We start from the raw sequence: 21,776 nt of genomic DNA, 5'->3' as shown, positions 1-21,776 counted from the left end.
CCTGTAACCCAGGTGGTGTTAGGCATGGCTATGCACCTGTAACCCAGGTGGTGTTAGGCATGGCTGTGTACCTGTAACCGGGTGGTGTTAGGCATGGCTGTGCACCTGTAACCGGGTGGTACTCAGATGAAGAGCCAGGCATGGCTGTGCACCTGTAACCCAGGTGGTGTTAGGCATGGCTATGCACCTGTAACCCAGGTGGTGTTAGGCATGGCTGTGCACCTGTAACCGGGTGGTGTTAGGCATGGCTGTGCACCTGTAACCGGGTGGTGTTCGGACGAAGACAGAGATTCTGGAACTCGATGGCAGCTAGCCTGGCTCCACGTTCAGAGAGAGATCCTGTCTCAATAAGGTAGAGGGACATCAGGTCACTTGATAACTTTCTCTGGCCTTCACACATGACACAGGATACCTGTGCTCTCATGTGTACATACACCACACATGTACACAGAAACTATTAATAAAAATAAGAACTTCAGAGGCTGGGGAGAAGGCTCGACTCTCAAGAGCACTTGCTGCTCCTTCAGAGGACCTGGGTTCAGTTCCCAGCACCCAACTTCCTATGACTCCTCTTCTGGGGCATCTGATACCCTCCTTTGGCCTCCAAGGGTACACACACACACACACACACACACACAGGCTCTCACACAAACACATATAAAAATAAATTTAAAAAATAAGAACCATGCGGCCTTCTCGGCTTTTGGGCTCACATTTTACCACACTGTGGCAGTCAATGATGGCTGCTGGTGACACTCAGAATATCCCTCTTTGAGGTAAGGGCCCTGTAATCCTTCCTTTCCAGTAAACGGTCTCTTCGTTTTCATATTTAGTTAACTTATTGACAGTGTTCTGCGCATGCCCAGAAGGCTTTTGCCTGTAGGGTCTGCTTTATGTAACACAGAAGAAATTTATTTCTCAGCAGCTGCCCGTCTATGTAACCCATGGCACTGGTGATACTGAAAATGCATCTGATTAATATTCTGAGTAAATTGGCAAGTTGTAATGGAAATTCTGGGAAATTCTGAGCCAACAGGCAGGACTGGAAGGTGGAGACCCCTGGGAAGGGGTTGGCCTGTGCCCCCTAAAAGGTCCTCATTCCTCTGAGCCATCTCCTCTGCCTGTTTCCTGGTAGAGAAACCATTCTGGGAAGAGCCTTAGAAAGCCTTAGTGGCCCCGCCTTTTCCCTACTTTTATCACACGTGGTCACACAGTGATCACACAGTGGTCACACAGTAGTCACACAGTGGTCACACAGTGGTCACACGTGGTCACACAGTGGTCACACAGTGGTCACACAGTGGTCACACAGTGGTCACATGTGGTCACACAGTGGTCACACAGTGGTCACACGTGGTCGCACAGTGGTCGCACAGTGGTCGCACAGTGGTCGCACAGTGGTCACACAGTGGTCACATGTGGTCACACAGTGGTCACTGGCTGCTGTTGTCTTGACTCTGCCTGTTTGAAGCGGTATGCTTTGCCAATACTGAGAATGCACAAAGATTCTTCTGCCATTGAAAATACACAGTTTTTAAATCCCCGGTATTTACGCTTTCCTGCTCAGACGCCCAGCAGATACATAACCTGGGAAGAACTGCGGCGCATTCTAAACTGCATGGTTGTGAAGTTAAGTGATTCAGAATTCAGTGAACTGAAGCAGACGTTTGACCCTGAGGGCACTGGAGCAGTGAGGGTCAACTCCCTGCTGAATGTGCTGGACGACAGCACTAAGGTAGGTCCGGTCCGCAGCTGCAGGCTCTTGGCTGGGTGACTCCGGAAGCCAGGCAGTCGAGTGTTCTCAACGAAATACAGTTTGAATAAACCAGTGACTCCACATTTTCACATACAGCTAAGAGCTTGTTGTTTGGTTTCAGTTTTGTTTTCCAAAGCGTATTAAGGATGTCACCTGGCAGTCCTGAAAAATCAGTTCTGAAGTGACCGGTGCTATGCTATGCTCCACTTACAGCCAAGTCTGGCTCCATTTGAGCCCTGTGCATTTGAGAGCCCTGTGTGGTGGCCCCCAGTACCAGATGGGCTAAGGCAAAAGAAGTGCTGAGAGTGTGGGGCTATCCTGGGCTATGTGGAGTACCAGGCCAGTCAGGGCTAGCTACATAATGAAATAAGACCCTGTCTCCAAAACCAAAACAACAACAACAACAAAGTGTAACAACTACAATAGAAAGGTGTTTGGGAAGAAGTCTCATGTCCTAAGCCAACACGGTTCTGGGGATGACTGCTCGTAGCAGGAGCCTGCGGTCACTGCTGCTTTTGACTGAAAAATAGCCGGTTTTATTATAACTGGCCCTGTGGCAGCCATTAGCATTGGCAATCTTCAAGATCGTTTAAAAAGTCAGGTCAGTTGCACGCATGGCTTTGCTGTCAGAATGTCAGGCTGTTTGTCCTCACTGTGGAGAGAAACTGCGGTGCTGAGTCCAGACCATCACACACTTAGTAATCACACTTCAAAATGTATAGGTATGTCCATGGATTTACACACACACACACACACACACACACACACACACACACACACAGATGTACACACGTTCCAAATCTAAACATTCAGTCTCAGTCATTTTGATGCATACCCGCATGTCTCCTGCATAAGCACCCTAAGCCACTGCTGGCTCCTAACCCTGCTTCATAAGTGAGCAGTAGAGCTTTCAGGAACGTCAACAACCCCTGTGTAGGTCTGTTTTAGCCCAGTGCTCAGGACTTCTTACCTCTGGATGTCACCACAGCTCCGCACATCTTCAGACCAAAGCAAACTAAGGCATATAGGCAGACCCTGTGAAGCAGGGGCACACAATCTCTCCTTGATGTAACCTGAGCACATCCACTCGAATCTGTCAAACATATGTGCACATGGACTCAAACCTATCACCTAAGTGTACACACACTAAAACCTGTCATATGTGCACACACTTACATTTGCCATATATATGTATACACATACTCAGGCCTGTCATATATATGTGTACATGTGCTCAAAATCTATTATTCATATATATATATATGTATACACAATCAAACCTGTCATGTTATTTTATATGTGCACACTCTTAAACCTGTTATATACAAGCACACAAGCCCACCATATATATGCATTTACACTCAAGCCTACCAGGTATGTACAAGCCTGTCATATATGTATATACACAATGTGCACAAGGCACTCTTACGCCTGTCATATATATATGCACATACATTTAAATCTATCACACAGATAAGCACACACACCTGCAACCTAATGATGTATATACAGACACACACAATTTCTTTTATCACAAGCAGTTATATTGAAATATAAATGATGCTTTTGTAAGTGTGCACATCTACCATGTGCATGGTGAGGGGTTGGGTATATGCTCTTATATACTGTACCCGACTTTGCCAACAAATAAGTTTGCATTGATGGCTTTGCAGTCTGTTATTGTTCATTGAGCCATCAGTAACATTTAACGCAGTGAAGTTCACTAGCTAATTTTAAAGGACACTGCACATTCTCCCTTGTTCTGATCTATGCAATTTGTTTTCATAAATTTTGCTCCAACCTGGATCAGCCAGGCAGAGCCAGATTTCAGGTCCAAGCCCAGTGCTCCCGATTGCTCCTCGTGAAGAATAAACTTTCTTTCGTGTACTTAGGTGAGAAAAATGTCCCCTTCTAGAGACACCAAGACATCTCTGCCTGTGGCTTGGGATTCAGTAAGTACCACTTGTCTTCTGTTTTGTGGGCACCATGCCCATGTGTTCTGGGGGCACCTGCATGCTGGCTTCCAGTGCAGTAAATGGATGCCTTTCTTTCCCATCTTAGGCAGAAGAACTAGTGCTTGACACCATCACCAGGAACCTCCAGGCCTTTTATGGCATGCTGCAGTCATATGACCTTGGGGACACGGGGACCATAGCAAAAAATAACTTCAAGAAAGTCATGCATGCATTCTGCCCCTATCTGTCGAACGAGCAATTAGTAAAGTAAGTTCTCATTCCCCACAGCCTGCTCCACCACACTCATGAAGAATATCAGTCCTCACTAAGCGCTGGACTAAAAATTTACCACATGTCATTTAGTCAGCGCCTCCATGTAAAGAGGGCGGATGGAGGAGTTATCTACTGTGTGGCCCCAGTGAGTGGGGACACAGATTCTATCTGCGTCTCTGGGATCGCTGGCTATTCCTACTGCTTTTTTTTTTTTTTTTTAATTTTTTAAGTGTACAGGTGTGTCTCTGTATATATTCATGTATGTGAGAGTACAATGCCTTTGGAGGTCACTCGTTCTCCCAGACACTTGAGATTGAGCTTTTTTAATTTTTAACCTTGGGCTGGAGAGATGTTGCAGAGGGTAAGGGTGCATACTGCTGTTACAGAGGACCGGAGGTCAGTTCCCCACACTAGCAGCAAGCTGCTCACAACCACGTGTAGTCCACTTCAGGGACCCCAGTGCCTCTGGCCTCGCCAGGCCCCTGCACTCAAATTCAAATGCATGCATACATAGACACACCCACCAACACATAATTTTTTTTTTTTTTTAAATTCACAATGTTAGCCTTTTAAAGGGCATGCTCTGATAATTTTTCATCTTTAGATTCTCCAGTAAGTTCCAAGAAGCAGGCTCAGGAATGATCCCATACAAGACACTTCTGATAAACATCGGCGTCGGTATCCCCCCACCTGTACGCGCACTTTCTCCTCCGAAGGGTCAGCTAACTGATCAGTTTCAAACCCAGCAGCCGTGCCAGCAGGATGAGAGGTAAATACAAGCAAAGGTTAAAACAAAAAGCCTTGCTGGAGTAGACAGTCTGCCAGTGGCTGCCTGCTACGTCTTCAGAGTTGCGGTCGATTAGAAAGGACGGTCCGCCAGCTTGCATGGTTAGAGCAGGCAGAGCTCTTGCCAACAATTGAAACCAATTGCTAATTTTAGAAATGGAAGCAGGACAGTCCCAGAGCTGGGGACTTGCTGAGGTTGTCCCAGTGTCAACAACCTCCCGGACAATGTGAATGCTCTGTGCCTGCATGCCTACCCCTTCCCAGCCACCCCTCCCAGCTCCTCCCTCACAGAAGTGCAAGTCCCCTCCACAGCTTAACATTTATTATAGAGCACACCTATAAACACGGCTGACATTTCCTAATATGGATGGTGGAGCTGTGTAAAGGATAGCCCGGTTGAACTGCCTCAACTGTCAACCAAAACACACTGGGTGAGTTGTAAAGAGGGCCAGACTGATGGATATTCAGACACCAGTTGAGTCTAAGGAAAAGACGCTGTTTTAACTGCTTGTTCCTGGCATGTTGTGCCTGCAGGAGTCGGGGGGACACCCAGCAAGTGCCATCTTGTCATTTCTCTATTTCAGGGTCCTTGAGCATGGAATGATGCGTATGCCTTTTAAGAGAAAGCTTAAATATCTGATCTCCCTAAAGCCAGGCAAAGGAATAATGACAGTTAATCCGTTCATAAAGCAGACTTTCCCAGAGAGAGGGTCGGAACTCTGCTCCTCATGGCTGTCCCATGGCTGTCCTGTTCTTTCTGAAGGGCCCCAGGACACTGTGTATGGAGGGGAAAGAGTTACCTTCTAACTGCACACTCTCTTGTAATATATGTTGTGAATTAAGTTGATTCTACAAAGCTGCTGAAGTTAAGCATGGCTTCTCTGATCTACTACAGACAGCCCAAAATGCTTTGTCTAGCTTGAAGCCTCCCTGTAGACTCTGACTTTGTTTTCCTGGTACAGGAAAGCATTTTTGCTTTCATTCATACATGCAGTCCACTGTAGTGGTGGGGTCACGGCCGCAGGAATGTGAAGCAGCTGGCCACATTGCATTTTAGTGTGGGTCTTCCCATTTCATTTAGCCTGGTCAACATAATCTTCCAGGGCATGCCAAAATCAGTCCCTCCCAGGTAGGTGTTGCTGGTGGCTTGTCTCTAGGCAGTTCTAGTCACTGTCTGGCAGACAACACTAATCTTTCGGCCAGCCTTGATCTATTTCCATCCGGCTCCAAGTTGAGTCTTAGTGTGAAGACAGTTCTGTCCTTCCCCATTGGCTGGCCACCATGCATGGGCATTGGGACCCTCTCTACAGATACGGTGATGCTGGACCGCAGTCCTGGCTCTGCGGCTGAGAAACACAGAAAGGAAGCCCTGCTCTCTGAGCACATCTGTCCACTTAGGATGGGTGAGCAGGCATGCCATGTCAGTGGATGGGGATTGCAGTGTCTACTTGTGATTTCAGAACCCAGCTCTTGAAGGACAGAACCACGGAGATCAAGAACATGACCAAGGAAGAAGTCATTGCTAGTCTCAAGCATCGGATCCAACAGAAGGACCCTGTGTTCAGAAAGCAGTTTCTTAGCATCAGCAAGGAGCCTGATGTAAAAATCAACCAGAGGGAATTCCGAAAGGTAGGATACCGTCGCTGCGGGGCTTCCTTCCTGCCTGGTCCGTGTCCTCCATCCCACTGCAGACGCACTTCATTCATTGTTGCTGCTTCTTTATTTCATGGTGAGAAAGGGGTTAGTGCTCAGTAGAGGAACTCACAGGTGGTGCCACCAGAAGACCAAGTTATTTAACATACTGAGAGGTGTGCGGCATAGCCGGGCACCAGAGCTGGCTGCAGCACACAGACTCAAGTGTGTAGGTGTGGTTTGTCACTCAGAAGAACCACTGTATTTCCAGGTGTCACGTGGCAGCTCCAGAGGATTCTGAGGCCCCCAAATCATCTGCTCTAGAAAATTCCTCCTGACGGTATTTCCAGTATGGCTGTGGCTTGGTGTGGGCATTTAAACCTTTCGATTAGCTTTTCTCACTGCACCGTTGGGATGGCCACATGTACCTAGTTCTGTGCACTGGGGACACCAGGGGGACAGGAGTACAGAGCAGCTTGGTCCCCTGCACGTGCGTGCACGCACACACACACACACACACACACACACACACACACACACACTGGCATGGCATCTGGGAGAAGTAGGATGGTTGTGGAACCAGCAGGTTTGTGCCAGAGAAGCCTCAGCCTGAAGGGCTCTGCACAGGCTTCAGGCGTTAATTTACACGGGCACTTAAGAGTCTCAGAGCAAACACTCCAGCTAGCAGCACTTCGGCTGCTCCTCTGAAAGGCGGCTCAGTTAATTTGCTCTAGTGTCCAGGCGAACAGGCTACAAAGTGGAATCAGTTTCTAAGAAGATAGCATTCACTCGAGTACCTATTTGCCTGATGTCTACCTCCAGGCCAGGCATTATAATGGGCTCCTAGCATGTGCTAGCTTAGAGGCACATGGAGTAGCATTTCAGTAGGACCTCAGCCGAGAGGCTGGTGGTGGGAGGGAGAGGGTTAGGGTTAGGGTTAAGTAAGGTCAGATAGCGGAAGAAACTACCCCTGCCTCTCTCCTCATAAAACAGAAGATGCCTAAGTGGTAAAGACGAGAGCTCAGTCAATAAGTTTGCCACACAAGCAGGAAGACTCAAGTACAATCCCCAACACCCATGCAACAAGCCTGGCATGGTGGTACACGGTTGTAATATCACCACGGGGAGATGGAAATAGACAGGTCCCTGGGGGCTTTCTGGCCACCCTGTCTAGCCTGATGGTCAAGTACCAGTTCCTAGCCCTACCTGTACAACAATGAGGTGGATGGCACCAGAAGAAAGATACTTGTGGTTGTCTGTGGCCTCTGCATGCACATGCATGCCCACCCAACATGTATGCCAAAGATGTCCAGGGCCTAATACTTAACCATAAGGGATGTGGGGATGGGACTTGGGGATGCATGGTCAAGTCATGCTCAGAAGTTAGGGATAGGGGAGAGGAAAGGTTCAGATGGCTCCAGCATCCCAGCTTGGGGACCAGATGCCTGGTATGATGACTAATGTTGGTTGCCAACTTGACACACCTGGGAAGAGGGCATCTCACTTCAGGGGCTGCTTCCATTAGACTGCCCTATGGACATATATACACATACATGCTTATAAGGCACTGTCTTGATTGTTAATGTAGTGCCATGCCTGGGCAGGTGGGGATGGGCTCTATAAGAAAGGTAGCTGATTGTGAGCCTGGGAACAAACCAGTCAGCAGTGTTCCTCCATGGCTTCTGCTCAAGCTCCTGCCTTGGGTTTCTGCTGTTGCTTCCCCTGATGATGGTCTGTGATGATGGCAAGCCAAATAAACCCTATCCTCCCCAAGTTACTTTTGGTCAGTGTTTTATACGGCAATGGAGAAGGTCCCTGCGACCATGGTAGGCAGTCACTGAGGGAGGACGTGGTGAGAGCATCTCAGAAGAATGAGAGCAGAGGCTGCAGAGCAACTGGGTACCAGCCACCTGACTCACAAGGCACCTTGCCCCAGATTGTTGATGGTACCTTATGTACCCAGCGCCCATCCTCATCCCTAACACCCAGCAGTGAAGCATTGTCCTACACAGTGCTGTGTCCACCTCTCAGTGCACAGACTCATGGCACAGGTCTACCCATGAGCATTCAGAGAGCAAAGGGAGCCGCAGGGTCTGTGTCCGAGCAAAGGCTGAGCTTGCGCGGCTGGCTGGGAAGGCTGACCCAGACCCTGCTCCATCCTGGCAGCTCTGTGCATCTATAGCCACCAGCTTAGTGGCAGGTTCTCCATCTTAAAGTTCTGTGTCAGCTGGTAACAGGCCAGAGGCTTCCTAGCACACAGCCCAGACCGCGATTCTCCTGACTTCCAGCCTCGAGTGTTACCTGCCTGCCTGACCTCTCTGGGAGCTGCATACAGAGCCTTCCAGGATCTCAGCATAATGCCACACCCAAACTGCTCCAACAGCAGCAAACTGACCTCTGACCCTTACCTAGAGTCAGTAGGAGGGAGGCTTAGTTTCCTAAGGTAATCGCTTGGGCTCCCTGAGTTTTTTAGAAGTTCTGTTCTGTTCTGGAGGTCTCACTGGCTCATTCCACAGGTGTTGAAGGAAGTTGGCATCTGTTGAGTGTCTTTGGGTTTGTTTGCAAGGTTCTTCTGTGTTCTGCTAATGTTGCGTGATTCACCCTGAGGCTCTGTTACTGGCTAAGGTGGATTTCAAAAATGCTGAGGTTCCTGTGCATCTGTGGGACTCGGGCAGATTCTGTGTGATGCTGCCCAGCCTCAGGCCCACTTGTGCTTTCTTTTGATGAGCATTGGGCTGGTGCCCTCTTCTCTGACTTTCAGACTCTCTGGGCATTTGTGGCAAGGCTCTTGTGGGCACATCCAGCTCACTTTTGTGTAGTTGAGAGCCTCGGCCCTTTCTCTAGCCTGTATATCACATGGTTCCTTTTCAGGCATGTCTCACCAGTAGCTTACTTGCCTGGCACTGTTGTTCCGTGTTCCTTCATGTCCCCTTACAGACACAGTTTCAGACCTGTTGTAAAGGCTGCACTGATCACGGCTTACTGTTTGCACCTCTGTAGCAGTGTGGGGTACTTTAGTATTGTGAACAGAGCTCCTGGAAAGAAGCTGTGTCTGCAGAAACTGGCTGATCTTCTGATTCAGTGCCATGGAGATGTTGAAATGTTGCAGGCCCAGAGGCTAGTTACCTTAGCGTGGGCCAGTTCTAGCCTTCTGGAACCGCCGTTCCTTGACCACCTCTGTACAGGAACTAACATCTTGTTTCAGATAGATTAAAACCATGTTGAATCAATTAACTTAGCAGATTACCACCTTCTACCAATCCAAAAGCAAAGAGTCATCGGGTAGTGTCTGGAACCTACAGGATAGCTCCCCTGTCTCAGTATACCCGTCTCTCAGATGTACCCACCAGCGTAAAGTTGCCTTGATTTACAACTTTTCATTCCATAAAATAAAATCTTCATGAAACGCCTCCACAGAGGAACATGGAATTTGGAGTAACGAAATCTGTATTTCTGGGCCAGGGTCACTCAAAATGGCTCTAGAGTAAATTTTTTATTCCCTTTAAGATAAGAGCTATGTTTTTTGTGTCAACAGTATTTTATAATCTCTTTAGCAGTATTGTTTGACATATATTTAAGTTTTACATATAGTCTAAAATCCCATGAGTCGTGTATGTGTGTGTGTGTGTGTGTGTGTGTGTGTGTGTGTGTGTGTGTGTGTTTGTGCAGTCATTAACTGGTCTTATCAACTTGTCCACACATATTTGCCCTATCTGTCTATCACTATGTCCTCCTCCTCTTTCTTCTCTTCCTCTTTGCTTGAAACTGGACTCATTTTTCATCCTGCCTAAAGCTCTCCTTTGTACATCATTTAGTGAGGCTTGCTGGTAGCTCTCTCTGAGTGTCTAGTGTTTTGGAGTTCCTTGTTCCTTAGTTTTCTATTTAAGGTTCTTTATCCAGAGTGTATTCAGGACATCATGCTAAACTTAGTCACCCATTCCCGAGGCTCCTCTGAATTGTGATAATTTCCTAGACTTTCCTTGTATTAATTATTGCTCTATATTATTATTATTATTATTATTATTATTATTATTATTATTATTATTGTTTCCATTGTTTTTGAGGATTGTGGCTAATTTTTGAGGATTCCTGATGAGAACTAATTTTAATTAATTAATTGTGTGTATGTGTGTACACATGGGTGTACAAGTGCTAAACTTTACAGTTTTGGTGGTTAAAGCTTTTGCCATGCAGGCATGAAGACTGGCGTTCAAATCCCACAAGAATTCAGAGTGGGCATGGCCACCTGTCATTTTTGCCTAGGAGGGCAGAAACATGGATCCTCAAAGGGAACAGGCTGGCAAGACTGGTTATATTCATGAACTCCGGGTTTGATTAAGAGACTCTGCCTCAAAGAAAAGGAACTGAGAATGACTCCCATATCAGCTTCACACACATGCCCACACAGACACACACCTCACATGCTCAAGGAAATGGGGAGCAGGTGGCACAGGAGTGTGGGAGGCTGAGAGCTGCAGCCTTGCCTTGGAGAGCTTGCTCTATATGAACAGATGACAGCGTAGCAGAAAGGACAGCAGGGCTCCTAGTGGCCTCAGGGTTTCTGCTTTGTGTGTGGAGTGATGCAGTATTCATCTAGATAAACCGTGTCATGTTGTGTCCTCAGGAGAAAACACCAGAAACATGACACAGAGGCACAGCAAGCATGCCACATAGACAGATGTGACTGTTCTGCCCCAAGAAAGGCCTGGGTGCCATCAGCCACCATCACTGAGCACTTACCACTCAGAGCACCAAAAGCCCCACACCAAGTCAATACGTTATTGGCACTCGAAGGAAGGCTCTCTCTGCAGTGAAGTCTGTCCCAGGCAGGGTCAATAGAGGCAAGCATTTGGAGCATTAAAAATGTCAGATGAGGTGCTGGCAAGCTCAGCTGTAAAGCTCTTGCCTTACAAGCCTAAGGGCCTGAATTACATTCCCAGAACCCACAGCGGTGCACTCCTGGAACCCCAGTGCTGGGGAGGTAGAAACGGGGAGATCCCTAGGACCCACTGGTTAGCTCATCTACCTTGCTTAGTGAGTAAAACCAAAACATACACACACACACACACACACACATATACACACATACATACATACATATACACATATACACATACATACACACATACACATACAAATACACACACACATACATATATATACACACATACATAGAGATGCCCACTTATGCACACACATGTACACACATGCATACAATATATACACATGTGTATAAAGATGTTCACTTATGTGTACATATGCATGTACACCCACACACATGTGTACACACACACACAACCAAGGAAAGAAAGAAGGAAGGGATTTAATACTAGTTTGTCACTTTTCAATGGACTTTCAGGAGACAGTCTCCCAGAAGAGCCAGGGTTTGGACGGGTGAAGTCTTTTCAGTCTGTCCCCAAGGCTGTGGCTGGGTCCCTGCTGCCTGTGAGCTGGAGGCAAGCGCTGGGCTAAAGTCTTCTAGATCCACTGCTGTGGAGGCAGCCCTGGGGAGCTCAGTGCTTCTGAGAAGCTCGCCAGCGAAGCCAAGCATGTCCCATGGCACTCTGTTCCCCTGGGGAACTACACACTCAGCCCACTGGCCAGGCTGTGTAAGGCTCCCGTCTCCCCGGTGCTTCACAACCCTCCAGGCTGGGAAACATTTGCCTGCAGACATTTTCTTCCCCTCCATTGCATATGTTTTTGTGAAAGGACTAAGCAGGAAGACTTTGCAATGAATAATTCATGTGTGATTGTTTGCAAAATATGAGGTTATTTTTTAGAGTGTGTAACCCATCTATTCACTGCTGAGACCCATCGCCTCTGGGTGCTTTTGTGTGGGCCGCAGCTTTCTATCTAAACACACGTTGTACCCCATGCTATGATGGGAACCTCCAGATCTGGGCCTGGGAACACAGGCAGAGAATGACACAGATGGCATGGGATTCCCAGTCTAAGGGTGGCCTTGGAATTCAACACTTTTCCTGAGTAATGCCACAATGCCTACAGCTCCTGGTCCTGCAGTCAGCACACTATGGCCTGTTCACATGCACACAGATACACATGCACAGACACACATGCACACATGCACACACACACACAGACACACATACACACATACACACATGCAGGCACGTGTGTATACACAAACACAGACCAGACACACACACATACACAGGCACATGTGTCTACATGTATACACACAATACACACAGAGCCCCCCTCCCACACATGCACCCACATGTACATGTGCATGGCCAAGGCCAGGCCCCACCAACCAGGAAGGCTATGTTACCATCTTCCCACTGTCTGTCTTCAGCTCCTGATACCTTCTTCCTGCACACCAGGACACGTGACCCACAAATAAATGGTGGCTCCTGCGCACAAAGCCGAATCTAGGCTGTTCGAGGGGTTCAAAGTCTGCAGCCAAGTGAGGAGGAGGCAGAGCCTGAAGGCTCTACACTGTGTTCAGTTGAGGGGGAGGCGAGGGGAGACTGCTTTCTCAAGCCTCTGGGGAGATGCAGACACAGGATACGGGGCCTGTTCACAGCCCCTTAGCGGCTTCCTGCACTCTCCCAACTAGTGGGGTCACAAGGTATTTGCCAAGAACCCACTTAGCTTTCCCTGTGTGGCCGGTTGGGGTTTGTGAGAGGACCAGGGTTCCACACCAGGCAGCTCTCTCACTATGTGAGTACAGTGCACTTCTAATGCCCCATTCTTTCTCCAGCCTGGTTTCTTTACTTTGATGGTATGAGGTGGTGTGTGATCAGAACCAGGCCAGGTGACTGGGGCAAGTCAGTAGTGTTTGTTTTCAGGTCTTTGTACCGGCTTCTGAGAGAGCCTTTCTCGGAGCTTCTGAGGGGATGAAATGAGAGTCACTGGGTACCATAGAAAGCTCGCACATTGCAGGGCATGCAGGCAGAAAGCAGCGTCTCACAGTGAGGGTGATGTAATGGAGCCTGGCCCTGCCTTATGCCCCAGACTGGCCTCCATGGCACTCTGCTCTGGGCTTTGTGCAATACCAGAACTATCCAACTCTGTCAACTCATGTCCATGTCTCCCCCGTGCCGTGTGATCCTGAGAAAAGGAGGCCAGTGCCGGGCTTCTGGGATTCTTCTATTCATTGCCAGGGCACAGTCTGAGTGAAGGAAGTGTTGGGAGCAGGCCTTCTGGGCCAGAGGGACTTTCAGATGAAGTTTCTGTTACACAGAGCCTAGGCACAGCAAGCTAGTCTACTAAAGTACCCGCCTCCTCCTGATGTCCCATGCCAGCTGCTCCCAAGAGTGAGGTCCACAGGAACACAGCTGGCTACCGCTGCTGTCTGTGCTGTGGCCCCTGGTCTGTGAAGTCTTTTCCTGTACTGACCCACGGAGAGCACCGTAAAGAGCACAACACAGATCTCATTGTCCAGCCGGTGCCCCTGGACCTTCCTAGGAGTGGCATTGTCTCCTCTGTGGCCCCGTGGGCCCTCCTGGTAGTGAGTTTCAATAAAGCTTATACTCACATGCCGCCACCATGGGTGGTTTCCCCAGTCTAGTCACACACCCACTGTCCCAGTGTGACCGGGCTGCAGATGCAACACCTCTCCCTACCACCTTGAGCACTCAGCTTCCAACAAGCTTTCAGCAAACCTCCTCTCTCTGTCCCTACTGAGTCCAGCCATCCTGCTAGATGCAGAGCCCTGTTCTGTACCTGTGGTCTGCAGCCTTCATTCATTGAACAGCTCTCTATCCTCACTCGGAGCATGAACACTGGGTGAACAGCAGGCACTACATCCTCTTTCCCCTGCGCTGACTCCCAGCACCTCTCTGTGGGAGGCACCCTCTAGGCAGACAGCTTCAGGATTGTCCATGACCACCACTGAACCAAGGGTATCTTGCCCCCAGCAGCTCAGTGCCTTCTAGGAAGGTGGCTTTGGGACTTCTTCTGCCCCAGTGCTTGTCACAGAGGGACACATATTTGCTTTGTTCCCCACTCCACACCATATACATAAACGGAAGAGGAGCATGTGCCTGTGTTGGCGTAAAGGATCCAGAAACCACCTTCAGCGAGTGGACTCTCACAGGGAGAGGCCAAATGATGCCTCCAGATGTTCTCCCATCAGACAGCCACACCACTTTCCTCTGTGGGTCACGCTGAAACCCGAGGACAATCTTACTTTGTACCCTCTGGAGACTGCCTTCATTGTGCCTCTGGCCTAGGAAAATGTATGAAGCAGCTAGCTTCCAAGGCTCAGAAGTTGCTTGAGAGGCAAGAGAGAGCTGGGCACCTTGGCTGGCAGGGCTTTGGACGAAGAGCTGCTGAGCTGCCTGTGTCCAAGTGCCATACTGTCAGAGCCCTTTATTTACTCACAAGCCCCAGGAACAAGCCAGTGCCTCCATCTAGGGCTACAGAAGGCTGACCCCACCCTCGGCAGCTGTGGGCGGGGTTGGGGGGGCAGACAAGTAATAATGGCTGCTGGAGCCTGCAGAGGAGCAGTGGCTTGTGGGACAGCCACCCTAATGCCTCTCTCCCTCTTGCCCTCTTCCCTGCTAGGTCCTGGAGAGAAGTGGAATGCCTATGAATGACTGCCAGTATGCAATGCTGGCTTCCAAGTTAGGTTTCAAGAACGAAGAAGGCATGAGCTACCAGGACTTCACCATGGGATTTGAAGGTAGCTAGCTGGGAGGTGTTTGCGTATCTCGCCCACAATGGGGCCTGATGTCACTACAGGTCTTTCCTGGCAGTGCCACCAGTTTGCTCATTTGACAGCAACCCCAACGGAGGGGCGGAAGCCATCCTTGCCTAATCTTGTCTGTGTTTCAGCCCTTTCACCAAGTTGAACAGAACTTTGTGAATGGATTCTAGACTCAGAGCAGATGGTCCCGAGCGTGCTTCCTCAGACCCACGGCACAGCCTTTAAGGCTTTTCCTCCATAAAAGATTGCTCTCTGAAGGCTGGGGATGTAGCCCAAGTAGGAGTTCTTGCCTGGCATGCATAAGGCTGTGGACTCAAACTGACACACACACACACACACACACACACACACACACACACACACACTCACATACACTCACACAAATCAGAAGATGGTTATCTATAATTAGCATGGCGGCCTACAGGCAAGTGTTGTTCCTCCCTCTTGACTGGTGGAGGTGCAGACAGTCTAGATTCAGTGATAAACCCAAGCAAGACCACTGAGGCCGGTTATGCTCCATCCCTAATGGTCCTTAAAAAGTTAGGGAACATATTTTCTGTCACGAGGTCGGCAGAACTGAATCACCTGCTTGGCTCCCTGTGCTGCTGCTCGCTGGTCAGTCTCTCATGAGAGCAGGGACAGCTGGGCCTCTGGCCCTTTTAAAATCCCAGGACCATCCATCACCTTCTGTCGGAGTCCAGTTCCTGGTAAAGCTACCAGCTTTCTGTACAGAGTCACAGGGATACACTTCTCATTGCTGCAAGAAGCCTGCAGGGTGGCCCTGGACACGTGTCCCTTCCCTGTCATTGGCTTTGAAGGGTGACTTCAGTGCCTCTAGAGAGTCTATCCCAGCAGCATCCCTACTTACACACCGAGAGACAGGCCCTACCCCTGTGTGGGAGGGAGGCCCTAGGCATCAGGGACAGCTTAGAATGCTGTCCCCTCCTGTCTGGTTGACACTCCTGAAGAAAATTACAGGTAGTAGAGCCTGAGGCTTATCCGCTGGGCAGCTGCTGCCCTCTCTGGGTACCTGCCTGAAGCCTGGTGGGATAGTACTGTCCCCTTCCGCCCCTGCCCGCCCTTCCTCTCCCTGCCACTCTCAGTATCCTGCTGTTGCGGTCCTCTACCAGGCCCTACTGCGGCAGATGCTTCAGAAAGGGACAGTCATGCTTCAGTGACCCTAGAGTGTATTGAGTGTGGGTGTATGTGTGTGAGTGTATGTGTTTACATGTGTGTGTATAGGTGTGTTTACATGCATGCATGTATGTGTGTATATGTATATGTTTATATGTGTGTGTGTGTTTGTATGTGTATGTATGTGTATATGTGTTTGTGTGTGTATATGGATATGTGGATATTTGTATGTATATATGTTTATGTGTGTATGTATGTGTATCTGTGTGTATGTATATATCTATGAGTTTGTATGTGGATATGTGTGTATTGGTGTGTGTGTGTGTGTTTATGTGTGTGTGTGTATGTGTGTGTGTGTTGCTTATTGTGGGGGGATCAGTAGTAATCAGCCCCTACTTTGAGGTGGAGAAAGTAGAAGTCAGGGTACCCTGACCCCACCTTGCCACCCCCAAACACCCCACATGTTACTGCAGCCATATCCTAGAATATATAGTCTGATGACCCCAACCTGATGAGCATGGGGTAAGTGACAAGGCTATAAATGGCCATCAAAGGTCCAGCTGTGCAGTCCTGAGTGCTGTCTGGGCACCCCGTTTCTAGTACACCATACACTTCCTTGCGCCAAAAAGGGGTGTGAAACTCTAGCTCTTCATGTAGTTGGAAGGGTCTAACTCTGAGACCTCTCTCCTGAGTTGCTCTGCCATCATTAAGGATAGTAAGGAGGCCTCTTTGCTAGGGGCATGCCGACTGCCAGTGGAGTAGCTTAGACCCCGGAGACCCACTCATTCCTACTCCATTATTCAAAACACAAACACCACGTGCTTGCCACGTGCCAGAGTCTCTGCTAAGTGCAGATGTGTCCCTGACCAGAAGCCCCTCTAGTCCTGGTTCAGCACTAGCAGTGATGCCCTACTGCAAGGATACACGGTGAGGAAAACCTGCTGAGTTAGTGAGCGAGGATAAGGGAGAGGCCTTGGGAGTCAGGAGACAACCAAGGAAGGACAGAAGCATGGGGCAGGTGTACACGCCAAGGGTACCAAGTGCCGTCACCAAGGGTACCAAGTGCCGTCACCAAGGGTACCAAGTGCCGTGTGGCCCCATGTTGTGGGAACCGAGCTCTCTTTGAGATAAGAGCCTTCCTAAGACTGGTTGGGAGGCGAAGGAGGTGGGTCCTTACAGAACAGTGCTATGTTGCACCCATGGAATGCCATGCCACCTGAGATCTCTCTCAACCAGGTTACAGAAGGGAAGGAGCTGGCACTGGGGTAGTCACAGAGGTGTGGCTGCAGAGAGCTTACGGAAGCTCCCCACTTGTTTTCCTTTTAGACTGTTTGCTGAGCGGACTGGAAACGGTTCCGCTGCAGTCACGCACAGCCTCAAGAACAAACGTGGACGAGCACTTCATATCCGCTGAGGAGTGCGTGAGAATTTTCCCCAAGAAACTGAAGGACTCGTTTCGGGTAACATGCAGCTCTCTACATCATAGCTTCTCTAAGGCTCCGCCCTGCTCCCCACCCCACAGCTCATACGTGCATGAGTTCTGGTATCCAGTCAGGCCTGGTAGCCACAGGGGACATACAGAGACAGGGAACTGGCCTTGGGTTGAGGAGCCTAACTCTGAGAGCCCACTCTCTGAGGTGCCCAGTCAACACTGACAGAAATAAAGAAACCCCTCTTAGGGAGCATGACCAACATGGGACAGTGGACTTGGTATCCGGCACGGGCTCACTTGCATGTATGCACCAAACAAGTTATGCATGCTCACTGCCTGCCAGAGTCTGCACTAAATGTTAGGGTGCCCTGCCTGGAGTCTACTCTTGTCCAAGACATAGACAGTGGTTCGAGGCCAGCCTGGGCTACAGAGTGAGTTCCAGGACAGCCAGGGTGATCCAGAAAAACCCTGTTTCGAAAAACCAATAAATAAATAAATAAATAAATAAATAAATAAATAAATAAATAAATTCAATTAAAAAAAAGACATAGACAATGAGTGGCAATCATAGACACTGTGGCTAGCTTCTGAGGAGGCCTTGGCAGGAGTACTGTGGGACCACAAGGCAGGGCCCTTTAAGGGTGAACTACTCCAGGGAACAAAGGGGCCCCTGCTCCAGGTCTGAAGCCCAGGCCAAATTCTACCAGAATTTGGGGAAGGAGAAGGCAGACAGAAACCCAGCTCAAGTTGGCCAGGGACCCACAGGGCTGTCTAAGGAAAGGCAAATGGCAGGACAAAAGCATGGACTGCTCGCACATGAGACCGTCAGTGGACGCGGGAGATAAATGGTCCCACACTCCACAGTAAGAAGTAGGAAGGGTTTAGAGAAGAAGAAAGATGAGCTTAGCAATCTTGTCTGTGTGAGGACAGAGCACTCAACTTTGGGGGGAAGACTGGGCTCATGCTAACTGCTCAGGAGTGTGGGTAGATGGGCATACCACTGGGAGGCAGCAGATGAGTAGGGAAGAAGCAAGGAGAACCAGAGACCCTGTGGTGACTTGAGGACATGTCCTGGTAGGAGCCACATCCAGGTCCTCTGTGTCCCCTACGGCTTTGACCTGGTCACCTGGCTGGCAAGGGCATGTGCCGGAGCATGCCTCTGGCTGCATCTGCAGGTCTGGGCTTTTGCGCCTGTATCCCATTCTCTAAAACAGTGAGCAGAATGAATCAGAGCCACAGGAAGATGGCATGAACTGCCTCTCTACTCTGTTTTTCCACTGCATAGTCTGGATCTGATCCTGCAGGGGGCTCCACCCAGCCGCCTAGTCACTCTGACTCCTCGTTCTGGCTCTGCTCTGGCATGGCCCTCTTCTCATTTGTGCTTTTGGTTTCTTTCCTGGGCAATTTCTCTCCTTTGGGATGCCTTTGGCCATCTCAGCCCCCTATCCTCTTTAAGCCCTCCACATGAGCCACGTGGATCTGCTGGCTCTCAGGACTCAGCCTGCATGCCGTTGTAAGCAAGTTGAGCCACAATTCCTTCATTCTCTCTCCACCCACCGCACTACCACCTGCTTGCCACACACGGCATTCTGTGCTTGCTTAGTTGGCGACTCAGTGAGGGTTCTCGTCAGGTGGCGCACACATACATTTGCTTTATTCTCCACCCACCCCATCAAGTAAATATCAAGGAAACTGATGGTCGGAGATGGAGAGAAACTTATCCAAAGCCCAACAGCTGTTGGCTGCAATAGCCAGGAACTGGAGTGTATCTGTTGAGATGCAAGGCCTGAGTGATGATGCCCAGAGCTGTCATGTCTGGGCTTCTGTCCTCACCAAGAGTTTAGCACCTCATTTACACAGGGCATATGCAGCCTCATTTACCCAGCAAGCTTCATCACTTAACATGTAGGGCATTGCTCTGGGAGCTGGAGCTGGAGCCAGGCAGGTGGGATCACAAGTCTTGTGCTCCTTGAGTCAGCCTGCAGGCAGAGGCAAGGAGTGGGACAGAAACAAGCTTTGCAGGTACTGGGACTGTGGAGGGAGGGCTCATCAACATGGGCAGAGGCCTCCTTGGGTGTCAGAGAGCAGGAGCAGGGGGTGGGAGGGAAGGGATGAGGTTTAACGAGTTGGGCTGTAAGGGAGAGCACAGGGGCTGGGCAGCATGAATGGCTGGAGAAGAGGCATTACCTGATGTGGATGGGATGGTCGCCAAGGTTCTGTTAGATTCCCGAGGGATCAGGGCTTTGGGTAGGATTAAGGCAGGTGGGCAAGAAGAGTAGGTTCTAGGTGCAGGGAGCAAGTCTGACGTGTGACACATCCATAAGACACAAACGGGAGCACTTGGGACTCTGAGTATGTGGTCTGAGCAGCTAGGAAGAGCAAGCTTCCATCTGCCAAGGCAAGAGACCTGTGAGGACTGAGCAACAGGCTTGCCTTTGGCCATCCATACACAGTGGGTTTGCAGTAATGAGAGGCTCAGAGCCACAGTTAGAGGGAACCTGTTAACGGATGAGTCTGCATCCCTACTAAGCCCCCCTCCCCTCCTCATGCAGAGACTCTGAGGCGGAGCTGGCATCATCTAAACCATCCCCTATGCTATTCAGCACAGTGACTGCACATAGGAATGTCTGGTGTCTGAATCAGTGAGATATCTCAGCTAGAACATCCCATGAAGACCTAATTAGACACTAACATGAAACAGGCCAGCTCAGTGTTCTGAACAACTCCTGTTGGGGAGCTGTAGCCTGAAGGGATCAGTGTGGTGCCTTCAAGACAGACAAGTTCCCAGGAGAGGGCCGTGTAAGGGATCCTCAGAAACAGGGTGCTAGGACCCTGTCAGCAGCTTTGCAAGCCAGAGGAGCAGTGCATATTGTGGTCATAGACAGGTATCGGTCCCCTTGCTCTCTGATTTTAGGCAGCAGACATAGTGACAAACAGTGTTTTAGGATACTCACAGAACACACCCAAATGGCCTCCAAAGTGTGGTACATTCTTTAGCAATTTTATAGGTGAGAAGGCAAAGGGTGTCGTGGTCAGGCGTCTTACCCAAAGTTACACTGATAGTAAGAGGGTGTGACTAAGTAGTGTGCTCTGGGGGCATACCAGCACCCAGTGACCCTTGAACCTGTTTCTTCATATGCCAATCACGGGGTGGGGGGGGCCCTCTGGGCAGTACCATGGACAGAGCAAAGGGCCCATGCCCAGACTTCCAGATAGAGCCCTGGTGCAGGTGGCTCCTGGCTGTGAAATCAGCATAGGGTTTGCTGATCAGAAAAGAGATGTGGCCAGACATTCCAAACACTCCAGGGCAGAGAGTTTTGCCTTTTCCAGAAAGCCCTCTCCTCACTCCATGTGCAAGTATAGTAGGCATCCCAAGCTGCCTGAACTCTCCGGTGCCTTACGTTTCCCTTTCTGGAGAGGCATCTAGGCCAGGCTAGGAGCACCTGTGTCCCTGCAGGGGGATGGCTTGAGTGGTGCAGAGGCGGGAAGGGAAGTGCATTGACCTGTGTGTTTTGTTTCTAGGACGCGTACTCCGCCTTCTTTAGAATAGACACTGACAGGGATGGCATAATCACCATGAACGATCTTCACAGATTGCTACAGTATCTACTGCTCAATATGACGGACCTAGAGTTTGAGCGCTTCCTCAGCCTCCTGGGCCTGAGACTTAGTGTTACTCTAAACTTCCGAGAGTTTCAGAACCTGTGTGAGAAGAGATCCTGGAAATCAGATGAGGCACCTCAAAGGCTCATTAGGTAAGAAGGCTGTGTGGTTAAAGCCATCGGTGCATGCCAGTGACTGGAATGGCTATGGAAAATTTCAACACCAGAGCATAGGCTTAGCCATCTAGCAGTTTGTCCTTATTTGTATCTGTTCGCTTACTGGATATTTGAGTTAACTCAATGCTGGACATTGCTGTGGGCCTCCGTGGTGCAAATGTGAACAGGGCTCATTGCTGCATCAGGAACTCAGGCTGGAAGATGATATGACCCAGGAGTAAAGAGCTACATTGGGACACATGGAGGATGGAGGCAGGTGTCCAGCAGAAGTGGTTACACTTGACCCGTGAAGTGTGAGTAGGAATCTGACAGTTGACAGAAGGCTGTTAAAGGCCAGAGAACATCATTGGCAAAA

At 49.5% G+C, this 21,776-nt stretch overlaps 1 protein-coding gene across 3 annotated transcripts in view; it reads left to right on the top strand.

Moving 5' to 3' along the window:
- Efcab6 (EF-hand calcium binding domain 6) overlaps nucleotides 1–21,776 on the top strand; it is a 203,569-nt gene that overhangs the window by 124,393 nt on the left and 57,400 nt on the right. For all 3 annotated transcript variants that reach the window (XM_031351264.1, XM_031351255.1, XM_031351274.1), the window contains 8 exons: nucleotides 1,568–1,735; nucleotides 3,649–3,708; nucleotides 3,818–3,978; nucleotides 4,589–4,753; nucleotides 6,231–6,399; nucleotides 14,935–15,052; nucleotides 17,537–17,670; nucleotides 21,165–21,397. In XM_031351264.1, coding sequence (XP_031207124.1) covers nucleotides 1,568–1,735; nucleotides 3,649–3,708; nucleotides 3,818–3,978; nucleotides 4,589–4,753; nucleotides 6,231–6,399; nucleotides 14,935–15,052; nucleotides 17,537–17,670; nucleotides 21,165–21,397 — 1,208 coding nt within the window. The remainder of the gene's footprint in view (nucleotides 1–1,567; nucleotides 1,736–3,648; nucleotides 3,709–3,817; nucleotides 3,979–4,588; nucleotides 4,754–6,230; nucleotides 6,400–14,934; nucleotides 15,053–17,536; nucleotides 17,671–21,164; nucleotides 21,398–21,776) is intronic.

Source organism: Mastomys coucha, unplaced genomic scaffold (assembly GCF_008632895.1).
Source record: "Mastomys coucha isolate ucsf_1 unplaced genomic scaffold, UCSF_Mcou_1 pScaffold11, whole genome shotgun sequence".
Classification (NCBI taxonomy): Eukaryota; Metazoa; Chordata; class Mammalia; order Rodentia; family Muridae; genus Mastomys; species Mastomys coucha.
The sequence above is the reverse complement of the archived record's forward strand: the minus strand, read 5'-3'. Positions and strand labels throughout refer to the sequence as shown.